We start from the raw sequence: 17,074 nt of genomic DNA, 5'->3' as shown, positions 1-17,074 counted from the left end.
ATCTCCCCACCCACAACCCCTCCAGCAACCCTCAGTATGTTCTCTATATTTAAGAGTCTCTTATGTTTTGTCCCCCTCCCTGTTTTTATATTATTTTTGCTTCCCTTCCCTTAGGTTCATCGGTTTTGTGTCTTAGATTCCACCGTATGAGTGAAGTCATATGATATTTGTCTTTCTCTAACTGACTAATTTCACTTAGCACTCTAGTTCCTCTACTCATTTTTTAAGAAGAGCTTGTCCAGTTCCATGACTTTTAATACTACCTAAATGACTAAATGACTCCCAAATATATATCTCCAGCCCCCACTTCACCTTAAACTTCAGACTCATTTCTAATTGTCTACTCAATATCTCTACTTTTATGTCCATAGACACCATAAACTAACATGTCCAAAACCAATTTCTTGATACCCTCTGAATAGCGTCTCCTTGGGTGTTCCGTAACTCATTAAATCCAGTTTCTCAGTCCCCACATTTTTTAGTTTTTCTCTTGTATGTCACACCCAGTCCCTAAGCAATTCCTAGTTGATCCCCTTTAAAATATATCTCAAATCTGTCCACATATCATTTCTTGTAGCATTGCCATTTTAGCCCAGCCATCATCTTCTCTCTCTTGCAGTAGTTTCCTAAGGTCTCCTTGCTTATACTCTTGCCCAGCCAGACCCCTCTTTAAAACATAAGTTAGGGGCACCTAGGTGGCTCAGATGGTTAGGTTTCTGACTCTTGATTCAGCTCAGGTCATGATTTCAGGTCTTTGGATTCCCTCTCCACCTCCCTTTCTGCTCCCCTGCCCCCTGTCAAAAATAAATACATAAGCTGTAAAAACAAAACAAAACATAAATTAGACCATAATTCTCTGCTGCTTAAAACCGAGTGATTTCTCATCAACCTAACCTGGCCCAACTACCTCTCTAATTTTATCCTCTGTGAATATCACTGTCACTCACTTCCCTCTAGCTTCTCTGGCCTAGCTTTCTTCAGTCATCCTAGGCATATTCTGACCTTAGAGTTTTTGCATTTGCTGTTCTCTGCCTCAGACTCCTTTTCTCCAAATAATCTTGTGTCTTGTTCAATCACTTCATTTGTGTCTGTACTCAAATGTCATCTCGTCAGGTCTTTTTCTTAATTAGTCATTCTGCTCAAAACAGCATTCTTCTAAAATCCCCATCCTTACTGTGCTTTATTTTTCTCTGTAATTCTTGCTGCTATTTGACATTATATCAAAATGTTTTGCCTATTTCCTGTGTCCACACTAGAACGCAACTCCCTTAGGGGAGGTAGGGAAAAGGTTTTGTCTGTTATATGCACTGCTGTATCTTCAGTATCTAGAACAGGGCCTAGCTCATACAAAATACTAATACAGATTTGTGAAATGAATGAATGAATGAATGAATGAATTAATAAGTAGGCTGTGCCAGTCCTTGGAAGGAAAGATTCTGAAGGAATGCTGAAATTCACTGGGCAGGATTTGCAGTTCCCAAATCACTGCTCCTATCTCCGTGTGTTGTGTACTGTAGCATATGCACGCTTTCTTCCTGTACCTGGACATTTCCCCTCTGAATCCTTTCCAGCCTAAATTCCTTCTTTTACCTACTCTCACAGGTTGTACTTTACGTCTCCGTCCCACTAAATGGTCATATAGAATTAGTTTTATAAGATAGCAGATGCTCATACATAGAAATAGCAACTACCGTTAGGAGATGAGGGCCAGTTCACGATAATGTTGCTGAGAGCAGAAAATAAGGAACAAGAAATTTGAGAGACTTGGGCAAATTAAATTCCAGACTTCTGGAGGAAGTTGCAAATATCTTGGACACAATATCTTTATGAAACCATAGCAAATGGGAAAGGTGACAAAAGATTGTACTGGTGATAACTCACCTGGAGTCTAGTGTACCATGTCTAGTATTGAGTCCAATCTGGGCACAAGATTTTCAGAAAGACAAAAGAATGTGCTCAGAGATTGCAAATAGTATAGTGAGCACACATCATATGAGTACTGGCTGAATAGCAGTAACAGTAGTAATTGCAGGGGCTCCTGGGTGGCTCAGTTGGTTAAGCATCTGACTCTTGCTATAGGCTCAGGTCATGATCTCACTGTTTTGCAATAGGGATTCTCTCTCTCCCTCTCTCTCTGCCCCTCCCCTGCTCATGCTCTCTTCCCTCCCCCCCCCCCGCCCCGTCTCGAAATAAATAAACTTAAAAAAATAGTAATAGTAATTGCAAACATTAATATGTGCCGGGCATTATTCTAAATACTACTTGTAAAAAGTTACTTAATGCTCTTCCTATGAAGTAGATATTACCTTTTCAGATGAGGTAATGAAGTTACAGAGAGGTTAAGCAACTCCCACAAGGTCACACAGCTAGTAAGAGGTAGAGCTAGTGCTGATTTCATTCTGATTTTGGTGTCCATGCTTAACACTATGCTACTCTCTTTTAGTATTTGAAAGTGTGCTATTGAAGAAAAACTTGGATTACTGTAGGAGTTCTTAGAAGGCATTATTAGCCTTTACCTCAAGGGTCACCACCTTTTTCTCAGTCTCCCCAGTCTCCCCAGTCTCCCCTGTATATACTCTTATAATAGGACCAGTAATAGCACTTTATTACATTTGTTATATCTCTACCTCTATTAACCTATATTTCATCTATTTTGAGGATTATATTTTATTAACTTTTGAGCCACTAAATTCAGTTTAGTGCTTGGCATATAATCAACATTCAGGTTTGTTGAATGAAAAAAATGACCGAGTGATCTCTGAATCGATTAGAACTGTCCAGTGGTAAGATAATGAGCTCCTGATCACTGGAAGTATTCAAGAATAGGCTGATGCTTGAAGGAATGCTGCAGAAGGAAAAGGAACTTATGGAAGTGGAAGATTAGACTAAGTTTCTTTTTAACTATGAATAATCAGATCCTATAATGAGTTAATTATGTTTTTTTTCTCCAAACATTTAATTAGCACTTACTCTGTGCCTGGCATTGTTTAAGCATTGAAGGTACAAAGATACAAGTGGCCTAGCTAGTACCCACAAGGAGCTAGTAGTCAGTGAATAATTAAGAAAAGAGATGCTCAAGAGTATAGGTTAAGGTTTTGGTAGATAAAAATACATTTAAAACGGCAGATTTTAGAGATGTTTTGAACAAATGAGGAAGGGAGAGAAAAAAGCTGTTACATAGGGGAGAACTGGAAATGAAAGATGACCCTAAAATTACCTGCTTGAGAAGGGAGAATTTAGAAATAAAGACCACATGCTTTGTTGTTATTGGGGAATTCCCCAAAGGGAAATATCAGTGTTTGCCATCAAGGGATATTGCAGAGCTGGATGTAATTCAGTAGAGATTAATTAATTTGTGAATATTTTGAAATTCTTGGAACAAATGTTCTTCTCTTATTAGTCTCCCAAATGAATAAATATGATTACATCTTCCTTGTCCTCTGCACCCTATAGGGGCATTGATGTTAAATGGACAGTCTATTCAGTCACGGGGGACCCTTCAGTTTCTTTTCTTATTCCTGTGCCTGGAATCTGTTAGGCAATGGGGAAGTAGTCGTCTTTCTTTATAATAACCTGGTCCCTCGTGCTGCTCATCTTTCACACATGTCTAAATATGTCTTGACACAGAAACATCCTTTCTAGCTGGGACATGATATCTAGGTAGGTGGGGAATTCCCCTGTTTTGTTTAAAATCATAGTTGTCTTTGAGTTTGGCTAGCATGTTCATGATTAGTTTACTGACAATTGGTTTTTTTCTTCTTATACCATATGCTATTCCATGATTCATCTGCTTTGAGTCTGTTGCCTTGAAGGTGAAACAATTTCTTCCAATGTTGATATTTCATAATCTCATAGATAACAAGCATACGCATATGCATAGTCCTTTCAGAAGTTTTAAACATTTGGAGATGAATGAATTATGTTGCCACCATTGGAAAGGAGCAATATAAAATCATAATGGTAATATCCAGTCATCTCTTGTTGGGGGGTTGGGTGAACCCTGATATTGATAAAGCCTGAGTACTTTACTGTGTTTATCTCTTCTTGAGAAATTGTTTGTGGTATGTATTATTTATTTATGAATTTTAAAGTTTAACATTTTAATTGCCTTGATTTACATGTATTTTAATATTTTATTTTATTTTATTTATTTTTTTTAACGTTTATTTATTTTTGAGACAGAGAGAGACAAAGCATGAACGGGGGAGGGTCAGAGAGAGGGAGACACAGAATCTGAAACAGGCTCCAGGCTCTGAGCTGTCAGCACAGAGCCCGACACAGGGCTCGAACTCACGGACCGCGATATCATGACCTGGGCCGAAGTTGGCCACTTAACCGACTGAGCCACCCAGGCGCCCCATGTATTTTAATATTTTAAACTGACAAGATCTTTATTTGTAGAAGTGGGGTTTAAAGTCCAAATAAATTGTAACATACACTGTTTGTATTGTAATGGTTGCATTTTTTCTACATTTAATGTCTAGGAACAACTATTTGGAAATCGTCTTTTAATTTCAGATATAAATAGTAATCTTTCAAAATACTAATAGAACACATTATATTTCTGAATGCAGTGCAAAGCATTTATCTCTCCATGAGTATTTTCTAAATGTTTAGATGATTAGACTTCTAATAAACATGAACTAAACTCAGTTTCTGCACATAGCTTTGACCAATGCACTTCTTGTGTTGTATCATTTAGCCACCTTTTCCTATTTACTCAGAATGGCAGTAATTGTTTTCGATGAAAAAAAACTCTTTATAATTTCATGGTTTAAATGCTGTGTAAATGTCTGTATAATTTATACATTTGAAGAGAGATTTTTGAAAGACTAATGCTCAGTGTATCTTCCTCCCACGCTTCCTCTTTACCGGGTTTTAGCTCCTCTTTGGTTCAGGTGTGCTGGTGTCCCTAAGCCTCTCTGGGCCTCAGCTGGAGAAAGTAGTGATTGACAGAAGCCTGGTGGGGAAGCTCATCTCAGACTCCATCAGTGATGGTAATTACCCCCATGTGCAAGTCAATTGCCTACATTAACAGTGGGGCAGGAGAAATAGTATGTCAACAGGTACACTAATTATTACCACTGGGGACTTGCAAACACAAGTAATCGCTTATAATAGCAGAGTTACAACCCCTGGGACAAATACAAGTTTTGACTAATATTTAATACCAAAGTTTTTGTCAAGTGTTAGGCTCATATTCTGTGTATTTTTCAGTTTTTCCTTTAAAAATGTGAATGTATTTTCAAAATAGGGTATTTTTTTTTTTGGTGTGTGTTTTCAAAATTAGCCCCCTATTGTTGACATTTCAAATATTTTTCATTTTCAAATGAATTTTGAAAAAAATAACCCAAATGTGTCAACACAATCACCAGTAAAAAAAAAAAAAAAAGTCTGTAATTTGGCTCGTAGGAAGATTCTTGTTACCAAAGTCTATGAATACTAACTTTTGAGAGAATTTGGGCAGTATTTCTAAATATCAAAAACCAATGCCAAATATACAAAGCTGGATTCTTTTAAGTATAACACAACCAGTATGTAATTGCCACAAAGCACATAAAAAAAATTTTTAAGCCAATAATTGAAAACGTAGGATACTGACATTTATTGAGCCCTGAAAGGCTACTTATTAATTAAACCTACTTATTAATTAAAAAACAACTTCATATGGTATAATTATCTCCATTTTATAGATAAGGAAATTGAAGCTAAGATACTAAGGAACATGCCCATGAATGAGATACTAAGGAACAGCCTGAAAATAACCAAACTGAGATTTGAACCCAGGTTCTAGCTACAGAGCCCATTTTCTTTCTGCTATACTTAGTGCTGACTCCTGAGGTTTTAAGCTTATATTCTTTTATTGAAGGTAAAAAGGTTTAAGAAACAGGTTGCATTATCATTAGAAATTGAAAATTGTCAGTATCTTGAATTGAATAATCAGAACAAAGTGTGCACCAGTGAAAAGGACAGAGGTGAGAACACAGAAACCTTCCTTCTGCTATGTGCTCTCACTAGCTACCACTGAATGACTTAGACACAATTTTATCATCTTAGAGGACAGCACTCGGCAGGATGGCTGTAATTAGCAACATTCCTGATAGTAATAAGCTGGGGGTAGGATTGTAAGTGTGCCATTTCCTCTTCCTTACAGGAACATGGTGCCAAGGAAGCTTCCGATGGAAGAAGTTCCATTTTCATGTCTAATAATTGACCCCTTTGTTGACACTACGAATAAAATAGTGGCTGTGATGATTTTGTCATGTTGATGCTCCTCTATAAGAAATAAAAGACTTCCAACACTATTCATGTCTCTGAGATATCTTTTTTTACTTGTTTCTTTTATTTACACCCCAAATAATACACTCTCATGAGACCATGATAACAATGTGATTTCTTGGCAGTTCTCCAGATTCTCCTGTAATTGTGTAGATATACTGTTGGTTGCTGCTTGCACAGCCAGGGGTGTGGAAGTGAAGAAAAATATTATGAAACATTGTATAATTTCATTATGCTAGGAACAATATAAAGTATTTCTCAAATTCCTATTATATGTTTTTATCAATAGTTTTTAATATTAGTAGCCCTTTATATAACTCATGAATATTAATTGTCTACCTACTAGTGTGCATAGAAATAAAGCTGTAGAAATATTTTTGCTAATCTTCATTATTAGATATTAACTTACATAATGTGCATATTGAGTATAATATGCTTTGTTTTGTTCAGCTTGTATACCCTCAAAAAGAAAGTTCATTGATGAAAAATTTAAAATAAAAAAATACATAAGATTGGTGGAGAACACTGATCTATATCCCCTAAAAAAAATCAGTTTGTTCTCGGATGGTTTATATCATATAAATGCAGGATTAAAGGCTAAGCACAAAAAAATGTTTTCATCTTAGATTCAGTATGGAATAGTCTTTATTTTATGCTTTTCTAGCCCTAGTTCCAAATATATCTCATTTGGTAGTTGTCCCCAAACATCAGTATATCATAAAATGGCCTCAGGATAAAAGGAAAAGTATCAAATCCATGCATCACTAGTTTGATGATTATTGTTTATTCATAGTATCTTTAATATACTTGTAAAATAATGATATTTGGGAGACTAGTTATTTCAGTTGGTATTTATATTCTGAAAGTAGCTTTTTGTAATATTTCAGTGGAAAAAATTACTTCATTCTCATTTTATTGTAACTTAGTATTTTACAGTATTTTATCAAATCTTTTTTTTTCCTTAGCTCTTCTTACAGACAACTTTATCATCTTATCATTTTTGGCACAAAACAAACTATGTTTTATTCAGTTTACCAAGAAGATGGGTTCTCCTGATGTAAACAAAAGACTGGAAAAACTCTCAGCCTTGGATTATAAGGTAGAGATTTCAATTTATAGTCATTTTATTAATTATTAAGGTATGCTAGAGTATCACATGGGCTGATACTGTGTTCAGTATTTTTGAACAGTTCTAGATTTCTGGAAAACCAGAATTAATTATATGATTAGGGTTGATTTATTAAAAATAGTGGCTCTCCTACCTTTTCTGTTTTAATCTCATTATAAGGGTCTAATAATGACATGTTTGGTACTTATGGAAATCATAGACACGTAAGAGAGACAAATTACACATTTGAAAATGTTTTTCTTCCTAAGGGTAGTATATACAGCATTCTCATTTTTCCCTAAGCCCTCATATCATCTTTCTAGGCAAGGATAGCTACTTTGGCTTCCATTTCACAAGAAAAGAAAGAAGAAAGAAGGCACTTTCAAAGGTTAATAGAAAAGTGTAATAAACAAGGGGAGGAAAAATACCCAGCCCCCCTACCTCCCACCCAGCTATAACTGGAGAAGAATGCAAAACGAATTCTCCTTCATATGTTAGTATCTCTCCCTTCACTAACTCCAGGTAATTTGTTTCCTTGTATCAGGGACTTTACATCTGTTAAGGAAGGATTTTTATTTTAAATGATGTGTTTAATATAAGTTTTGCCACATTACATTTTAACTGCTTGGAAGGCATACTCTCTGCTAGGATGAGTATCTAATACATTTTCCAGGCTGTTTCAGTTCAAGGCCTCTTTTCAGCAATGACTTGTGTTTGCAAGATTGATCCAGCCTCTGTGACGTGGATTTGAGACAGTTCACTGTTCACTGGGAACAGAACTGATATAAAGCTTCCTTAAAAAAGATGCACACTTATGCCATACCCAGAGTATCTGTCCGTAATAACGGCAAAGATTTTTAGAAGTCAGCTTTATGGCTTGAAACTTTGTGTGTGTGTGTGTTTGAAAAAGTAGTATTTAAGCTAACCTTTTGCCCTTTGGGATTATTTCTTATTGTGATTGAGATGATAGTGGTATGGGGAGGATTTAGTTTTATTTGGTGGAAACCTCTATTATAAAAAATTTTTTTTGACAGATAAAATATATTAAATGAGTTTTTCATTGTGGTAATAAACTAATTTGGTCATATTTGCCAATCTTGTGGAGCTTCTGTAGCATTTAATACTGATTTTCTTTACTTGGAAAATCAGTGGTACTCATGTATTCTATTTTGGTTAGTAAAAAAACTGGTATTAGCACTCTTACTGGGATGCTATTTTCCAGGTTGGCTAATTGTAAATTTATTTGAAATTTGTTTATTTACTAATACTGGTCTTTAAAATGTACCAATATGGAGTGAGTAAATAAATAAATAAATAAATAAATAAATAAATAAATAAAATGCTCCAATGTGCATTAACTCAAACTATTTAAAATGTTTTCAATGCTATTGCGTAAAATTTTTTATGACTAGTTCCCCATCTTAGATGTGATGGATAGCTTAGTACAGTCTTCTCAGCTGAAGGATCGTAGCTACCCATTAATGGGATCAGAGAGAAACTGCCAGGATGTCATCTTTTCTTATGAAGAGATGTGGAAAATAGACCTGGTATATGGACTCTTGCACCTTAAGTAAGGGAATTACTTGTTTGTTTGTTCTTTATGCCTTTGGATTTGAGAATAACATGGGCACTCCATGTCTATGCATTGGACTATGCATGCAGGGAAGTAACCTGCTTCCCTTTGGAAGAGCCCATGGATTTCACTTTCTGGTTCAATGTTTAATATGTATATATATTTAATACTTAGTAAAAACTGCCATTTGTCTTTTGGAAGAATAATTTAAGAAACTTGTTCACTTTACTTGCCCTATTGACCATCATGATAGAAAACTGATGCCATTAAAACTCACAGGAAACAGAAAATTTCAGATAACATACATGATGTGCACTATGAGGACTGAAAGTGCCAGTTTCTTGTTTTAACTCTATTTTTTCATCTAGAAATTCCTAAATAATGTGTGACATGGCAATAGGATGTCAAAATATTGTATGTATATTTGTAAGGACCTAGCTATCCCATTGTGGTATTCCTCTCAAATAAGAAGATAAGTAGTCAAAATAATAATATTGAGAGCATAAATATAAGAATTTGCACTTCAAAGCATAAGGTACATCTGTGTTGTCTGTCATTGCCCATTTGGATTTTAAAACAAAGAAATAGTGTATTTATAATCCTATTTTTCTTTACAGCTGTACCATAATTCTTTCAGATTGAAATAATTTTGGCAAAGAAAATTGCAGGGTAAATATCCTGAATCTACTGACCTTTAGCAAGTTTTCCAGGCTACATTTAAAAAATCCAATTCAATTTATTTAACAGTGAAGGGACAGTGCAAGGAGTTAAATGTTTACCATGAGAGAACAACACTGGTAATTACTTTGATTTCAGTTCCTTTTGATGTGCATTCAGAGGATGAAGAGGTCAATAATATTATGGCCATGCAAATAGAAAAGGGTTCCTTTTGACCATATTAAAAAAAATAGCAGAGGATTATTAAAGCATTAACCTTGATTTTAATGGCCTTGGTTGAGTGGTGAGATCACAATTTGGATGAGCCTGATTATTTACTAAATACAATACATAAATGCAACGGGTTCTTAACACCCATTGCACTCTGGCATTATCGCATTACTGCCATCCTTTGTTGCCTTGCAGACAGGAATATGAAAGCAATCTGTCATGTAGTGAGACTGGCTCCAGAAGCATTTCTCTGATAAGAAGACCCCCTGCCCTTTGCTAGTGTCTGGTCCAGTAGGCTTAGCCATGCGCTTAATCCCCAGAAAGTGGTTCGATTATTGCTGACCAGCAATGGCAAGATAGTTTTTTTTTTTTTCTTCCAAGCTATCAACCTTCCATTAATTCCTTAAGCAGAAATACGGTGCAATCTATATTTCCTTGGCATGTGTCACCCAGATGGTGCCGTGCTTATGTTTTCAAATAACCATGTTCCAAAATAACATAGTTTGAATAATAAATTCTACAAATCCTTCCTAAGAAAGAGAAGCATAATTCTCAGAAGCTGCATAAACTTTTACGCATGATGCTGTGGCTTATCCCTTTATGCAGAATATATGTGTATATGTCTCATATATTCTTTAAAGTGATATTTGCATCAAGTTGTTTTTCCTTTTATTGTTGTCAGTCATTGTTAACATGTTATGTCTTAAACAGTAGTCAGATACTCTTGGTCAGCAGTACTGAACTTGTCATTTAATATAGCTGGTCTTAAATCCTATGTGTAGGTCGATGCTGTCAAGCAGCCATGACTGTACATTTTGGTATTGATTGGGATTGCTACAGCCAATTCCTCCCTAACTCACATTTCTCCTTTCCCTTTCCTCTGCTAAAAATGGGGAGAATTTTGAACATATGTCTTTTTTATATATGTGTCAAAAGAATTTGGTAAATTCTGACACCTCCTTAAGCACATGTTTAACATGCATATTTACTTGCATTTATCTACATTTACAGATGCTTTAATTTTTGTAATACATCGAGGATTTTGCATTAAAAAATGATTCTTATGTGCTTTTTTTTCTTAATCATTAGATTTCCTATTCTGAGATACCGGGCCCAGTAAACAGGACAGCAGACCGTCATCTAGCCATCAATTGTGTTCAAGATACAGTTGTTTGCTGGTGGCCGCTGGTCAGTGATGATGCCTGGCCTTGGGCCCCCATTTCTCCTGAGAAGGACAGAGCCAATCTGCTGCTCCTAGGTTATGCTCAAGGAAGACTGGAGGTAAATCTAAAGCAAACATATACATTTTATTGAAGAACAAATAAAATAGGATTATTAGTTTTTTTGATTCTGAAATAAAGATGAATACTTTTTTTAATGTATAATTTATTTTTCTAAATACTGAAAAAAGGAAAGTACATATAAAGTGGGATCCTTTAAAGTATCCTATCTGCAAGATAGACAGTTCCAGGGCTGGCCTGAGTCTCACATTGATTAAGAACACAGGCTTCTGGGTTCAAATCCTAGCTCTGCCACTACCTAGCCCTTTGTCCTTGGGCAACTAATTAACCTGTGTGCACCATGGTTTTGTTATCTGAAAAATAGAGTTAACGAAGAAAAATAAGTTATGACATGCATTTAGAGCAGTATCTACATATGGTAAACTCAAACGCTGATCATTGTGTGATTCTTATTAATATCATTATTAGTACTATCATTACGGCTTGCCTGTAATTTCTTGCTTGCCAAAGTTATGTTATCAATCACCTTCTTTAAACTTCAGTTAATGAATCAGTAAACATTAGTCAGATGCCTATTTGGTAGAAGACTGTGGAGCCAAACCATGGCTAAGGCAAGAATTTATCAGGAGGGCTGTAGAACTATGGCCTCATCTGGTATCCTGCCTCAGACAGGAGCACCAAAAGGGTTAATCTAGGAGGCGAGGACAGTATTCTACCCTGTCTATTCCTGACAGTGGTTCTATCATCATTCATTATTGTGAACCTACAGGTAATTTCAACTTGTACCAGTACTTTGAGTATGGAATTTGTTTTTCTTTTTTATAACTTAACAAAAGCAACCCTCCCTTATTCTTTTTTAAGTTTTTGCCTGAGTAGAACATAGACAGTTCAACTTACAGATGATTTGACTTACGATTCTTGACTTCACCAGGATGTGAAAGCAATTCACATTTAGTAGAAACCATACTTGGAATTTTGAATTTTGATCTTTTCTCAGTGTAGTGATAGGTGATAGGATCCTCTCTCATAATGCTGGACAGTGGCAGACAGCGCAGCTCCCAGCCAGCCATGCAATCACAGCCACATACCCTTACGACCATTCTGTATCCATAAAACCATTCTGTTTTTTGCTTTCTGCACAGTATTCAGTAAATTACATGAGACACTCAATACTTTATTATAAAATAGGCTGTGTGTTAGATGATTTTGCCCAATTGTAGCCTAATGTGAATGTTCTGAGCATGTCTAAGTAGTTGAGGCTAAGCTGTGAGGTCCAGTAGGTTAGGTGTATTAAGTGTATTTTCAACTAAGGGTATTTTCAACTAAGGGTATTTTCAACTAAGGATATTTTCAGCATATGATTGGTTTATTGGGACGTGAATCCATCCTAAGGCAAGGAATAACTGTAGTATACGTCTATTTTTTCTCTAAATTTATTATCATTTAGACTTTATGAAGTATTTCTCGGAGTTAGTATTCTGAGATACAGTGAACAAGTCCAGGTTTTTTCTGTCCCTACCTACTTTTTCTGGTGTTATAAACTTCCAGGCTATCTTTTAAGACTGTAGAGTCCTTTCTAATTAATTAATTCACCTTTTTCTGGAACTTTTCCAGTTTTGTTATAGTAACTAAAACTATTTATAATGCTTTAGGTGTGGATTTTGTGAGGCTAAGGAAGTGCTTTGTTCCTATTCATTGGCTTTTCATGCCTTCTGTTTTATTGATCTTGGGTTCAGAAGCTAATTGAGTAAAAGAGTTCATCAAAATGACTGTAATAAAGCTAATTAGAATTCTAAATGTTCTGCCTTAGAATAAAGGTAAAAATAATTTAGTTAAACTTTACACAAATTACCTGTATGTGAAATGAATGTACTACATGAAATTAGGAGTGCTTAAAGGGTATACATATGTTTTATATACCTCATCTCCTGGTGTCATCTAGATGATGTACTTTGGAGTTAGACAAACTTGGTTTACCTGTTGGTCAGACAATATACATACTAACTGTCTGACATTAATCAAGCTTACTGCCTCTAAGCTTCTGCCTGCTTTTAGCTAGTTTTGTATTCTTTGGCCTTGGATAGATAACCTGTCCTCTCAGACTTTAGTTGTCTGTTTTTAAAATGATAGATTTCAACCAGATAGATCACCTCTTTAGGTCTGTAATAGCTCTAAAAAGTGCTCATCTGGATTCTGCACAGGTCTGATTTAGCCATTGCTTGCTAAAATGCCTTTAGCATAACTAACAGCCTCAGCATTGAAAAGCCCACATTGACTGGCCCTGACCTACCTTTCCAATGTTACTTCCTTATGCAAACCTGTGTTCTAGCCAAGTGGTTTGTTTACTCACTGCCTTTATTTTTCACGTCCTGCCTATACACATTACACAAGGAAGAAAGGCCCTTCCTTCTGTTTCTACATCATTTGACAACTATTGAGCATGACCCTGAAGTAAACACTGTATTTCATTACAGGGAATATGAATGCATAAAATAACCCTGCCTGCAGGGATCTTAGTGTCCACCAATGAGAGACAAATATGAAAACATGTAGGTGCACTAAGGCATTAAATGATGCTGTGGATAGAGTATGTGTATGCTATATAGTAGTAGCCAGTACAGAATGATTGATTCTACTTAGATAGTAAGGAAGAAACATTAAAGGGGCTTTACAATTTGCTCAAAAATGAGATTGGTAAGCTATTTTACTTTCTTTTACTATCCTTTCTAAGTTCCATATGAAGGTTGTACTAGACCTATGGAATGATTTGGCTAGCTTTTTCTTTTTCTCGTCTTTGAAACAGTACCAAAAGGAATTATCTGATGTTTGAGTGTTTGGTAAAACTCACACATGAAATTTGCCTGGGTGTGGTGTTTTAAAGGAAGGGTTGCTTATTTTTCAGGAATTCTGTTTTTTCCTTAATTTGTATTTCTGGAAAATTATCCATTTTATGTAACTTTTTAAATAGATTTTTATAAAGTTGTACATGATACTTACACATGATTTTTTTGTTCAAATTTTTATTTAAATTCTAGTTAGTTAACATACAGTGTAGTATTAGTTTCAGGAGTAGAATTCAGTGTTCATCACTTACATACAACACCCAGTGCTCATCATAACAAGTGCCCTCCTTTAATACCCATCAGCCATCTAGCCCATCCCCCACCCACCTCCAGCCATCAAGCCTCAGTTTGTTCTCTGAGAGTCTCTCATGGTTTGTTTCCCTTTGTTTTTCTTTTCCCCAGCTCTTATATGTTCATGTTTTGTTTCTTAAATTCCACATACGAGTGAAATCATGTGGTATTTGTCTTTCTCTGACTGACTTATTTTGCATAGCATAATACACTATTGCTCCATCCACGTTGCAAATGACAAGATTTCATTCTTTTTGATGGTTGAGTAGCATTCCATTGTATATATACACACACACACACACACACATATATATATGTATATATACTCAGCATACATATATATATATATGCACACATACATACATACATACATACCACATCTTCTTTATCCATTCATCAGTCAGCGGACATTTGCCTCTTGCCGTAGCTTGGCTATTGTTGATAATGCTGCTGTAAACATTGGGGTGCATGTGCCCCTTTGAATCTGTATTTCTGTATTCTTTGGGTAAATACCTAGTAGTGCACTTGCTAGATTGTAGGGTAGTTCTATTTTTAACTTTTTGAGGAACCTCCATGCTGTTTTCCAAAGTGGCTGTACCAGTTTGCCTTCCCACCAACAGTGCAAGAGAGTTCCCCTTTCTCTGCATCCTCACCAACACCTTTTGCTTCTTGTGTTGATAATTTTAGCCATTCTGACTGGTGTGAGGTGGTATCTCATTGTGGATTTGATTTATATTTCCTTGATGTTGAATGATGTTGAGCATCTTTTCATGTGTCTGTTAGCCATCTGTGTGTCTTTGGAAAGTGTCTGTTCATGTCTTCTGCCCATTTCTTCACTGGATTATTTGTTTTTTGAGTGTTGAGTATGATAAGTTCTTTATAGATTTTGGATACTAACCCTTTATCAGATAAGTCATTTGCAAATATCTTCTCCCATTCTATAGTCTGCCTTTTAGTTTTGTTGATTGTTTCCTTCACTGTGCTGAAGCTTTTTATTTTGATGAAGTCCCAATAGTTCATTTTTGCTTTTGTCTCCCTTGCTCCTGGTGATGTATTTGTATGTGATTTTTAGCTATTCATCAATGATTGCATAGTTAATGCCCCCCTTTTCACTCCTACTATATATTAAGATACATAATTCCTTTTTCTTTTTTTAAGCAAGAGTAGCTTTTTCTTGGATTTGGCCTTTTCAGTCTATCGAAGTTAGACTCTTGGAAAAATTTGCAAAGATTTCTTTTTCAGGGAGTGCTTGGGTAGCTCAATCAGTTGAGCACCCGACTTCAGCTCAGGTCATGATCTCATGGTTTGTGAGTTCGAGCCCCGCCTTGGGCTTGCTGCTGTCAGTGGAAGCCTGCTTCAGAGAGAGCTTGTGTTCTCTCTCTCAAAAATAAGTAAACCCTTAAATTTTTTTGCTAATGTTTATTAGAGAGAGAGAGACAGAGTGCAAGCAGGGGAGGGGCAGAAAGAGAGGGGGACACAGAGTCTGAAGCAGGCTCCAGGCTCTGAGCTGTCAGCACAGAGCCCAGCGCAGGGCTCAAACTCATGAATGGTGAGATCATGACCTGAGCCAAAGTCGTATGCTCAATGAACTGAGCCACCCAGGAGCCCGCAAAATAAGTAAATCTTTTAAAAAAGTTAGTAAAGAAAAAAGATTTCTTTTTCAGACCCTCGTGTGAACTTCCATATGCAAAAGACATATGCATATGTCTTTGGACGAAATCTCTAAAGAAATAATTATTTCTTTTTTTCCCATTGAGGACATAATTTTTAACTATGAATTAATTGTAGCACATTTTTTAGACTATCATGAACAAAAACCACTAGTCGATAAAAGCGGTATTCAGACATATGTCTTTAAATTTTTTTCACTGGTCACCAATAGACTTCTTGAACCAATCATCAGAATAAAAGATACAATATACTTTTTTTTAAATTTTTAAATATTTTGTACTATGCTTTTTATTTATTTATTTTTTAATATGAAATTTATTGTCAAATTGGTTTCCATACAACACCCAGTGCTCATCCCAACAGGTGCCCTCCTCAATACCCATCACCCACCCTACCCTTCCTCTCACCCCCATCAACCCTCAGTTTATCAGTTCCGTAAAATTCAAACTAAAAAAGTAGCAACCTCATAGAAAGGAAATTTAGTCATTGCATCTGTTAAAAAATAGAATTTTTAGGGGTGCCTGGGTGGCTCAGTCAGTTAAGCATTGACTTTGGGTCAGGTCATGATCTCACAGTTTATGGGTTCACACCCCGCATCCAGCTCTGTGTTGTCAGCTCAGAGCCTGCCTCGGACTCTGTGTCTCTCTCTGTCCTTATCCTGCTCTCTCTCTCTCTCTCTCTCTCTCTCTCTCTCTCTCTCTCTCTCTCAAAAATAAATGAATAAACAGTAAAAAAAATAGAATTTTTAAAAAGCATTTCCCATCTAAGTTCAATCAGAAAATATAATAATAAGCTTTTAGTTGGAAAGTGGCAAGATCCTAGAGTCGTGGTTCCCAGCCTTGGCAACACATTACAATCACCTGCAGAGCTTTTACAAAGGAGCCCACCCAGACTAGTTATATCTGAACCTCCTGAGAGGGAGGAGGCACCAGTATTCTTTAACAGGTTCCCTAGGTGATTCTCATGTGCGTCCAAGTTAAGAGTCACTGCTTTACAGCAAACTAAAAAAAAAAAAAAAACACACAAAAAAACAAAAAAAAACCCATCATTTTTGCATAACAGACCATGGAAAGGATAAAGCCCACATACTGAACCAAATGAGAGTTTTAACAGTAGATTCTAAGTAGAAAATTGGCTTACCAAGCAGCTAAAAAAAAAAAGAAAACAAAGGAAACATAGA

At 36.0% G+C, this 17,074-nt stretch overlaps 1 protein-coding gene across 7 annotated transcripts in view; it reads left to right on the top strand.

Moving 5' to 3' along the window:
* The window catches only part of WDPCP (WD repeat containing planar cell polarity effector), a 607,526-nt gene that overhangs the window by 351,041 nt on the left and 239,411 nt on the right, over positions 1-17,074 (top strand). For 6 of the 7 annotated variants that reach the window (XM_053200664.1, XM_053200665.1, XM_053200666.1 and 3 more), the window contains 3 exons: positions 4,883-4,997; positions 7,245-7,378; positions 10,938-11,129. In XM_053200664.1, the coding sequence (XP_053056639.1) occupies positions 4,883-4,997; positions 7,245-7,378; positions 10,938-11,129 (441 nt within the window). The remainder of the gene's footprint in view (positions 1-4,882; positions 4,998-7,244; positions 7,379-10,937; positions 11,130-17,074) is intronic. The other variant, XM_053200669.1, reaches the window with a different exon arrangement.

This window comes from Acinonyx jubatus, chromosome A3 (genome assembly GCF_027475565.1).
Source record: "Acinonyx jubatus isolate Ajub_Pintada_27869175 chromosome A3, VMU_Ajub_asm_v1.0, whole genome shotgun sequence".
Lineage (NCBI taxonomy): Eukaryota > Metazoa > Chordata > Mammalia > Carnivora > Felidae > Acinonyx > Acinonyx jubatus.
This window is presented reverse-complemented; position numbering and strand designations above follow the sequence as displayed.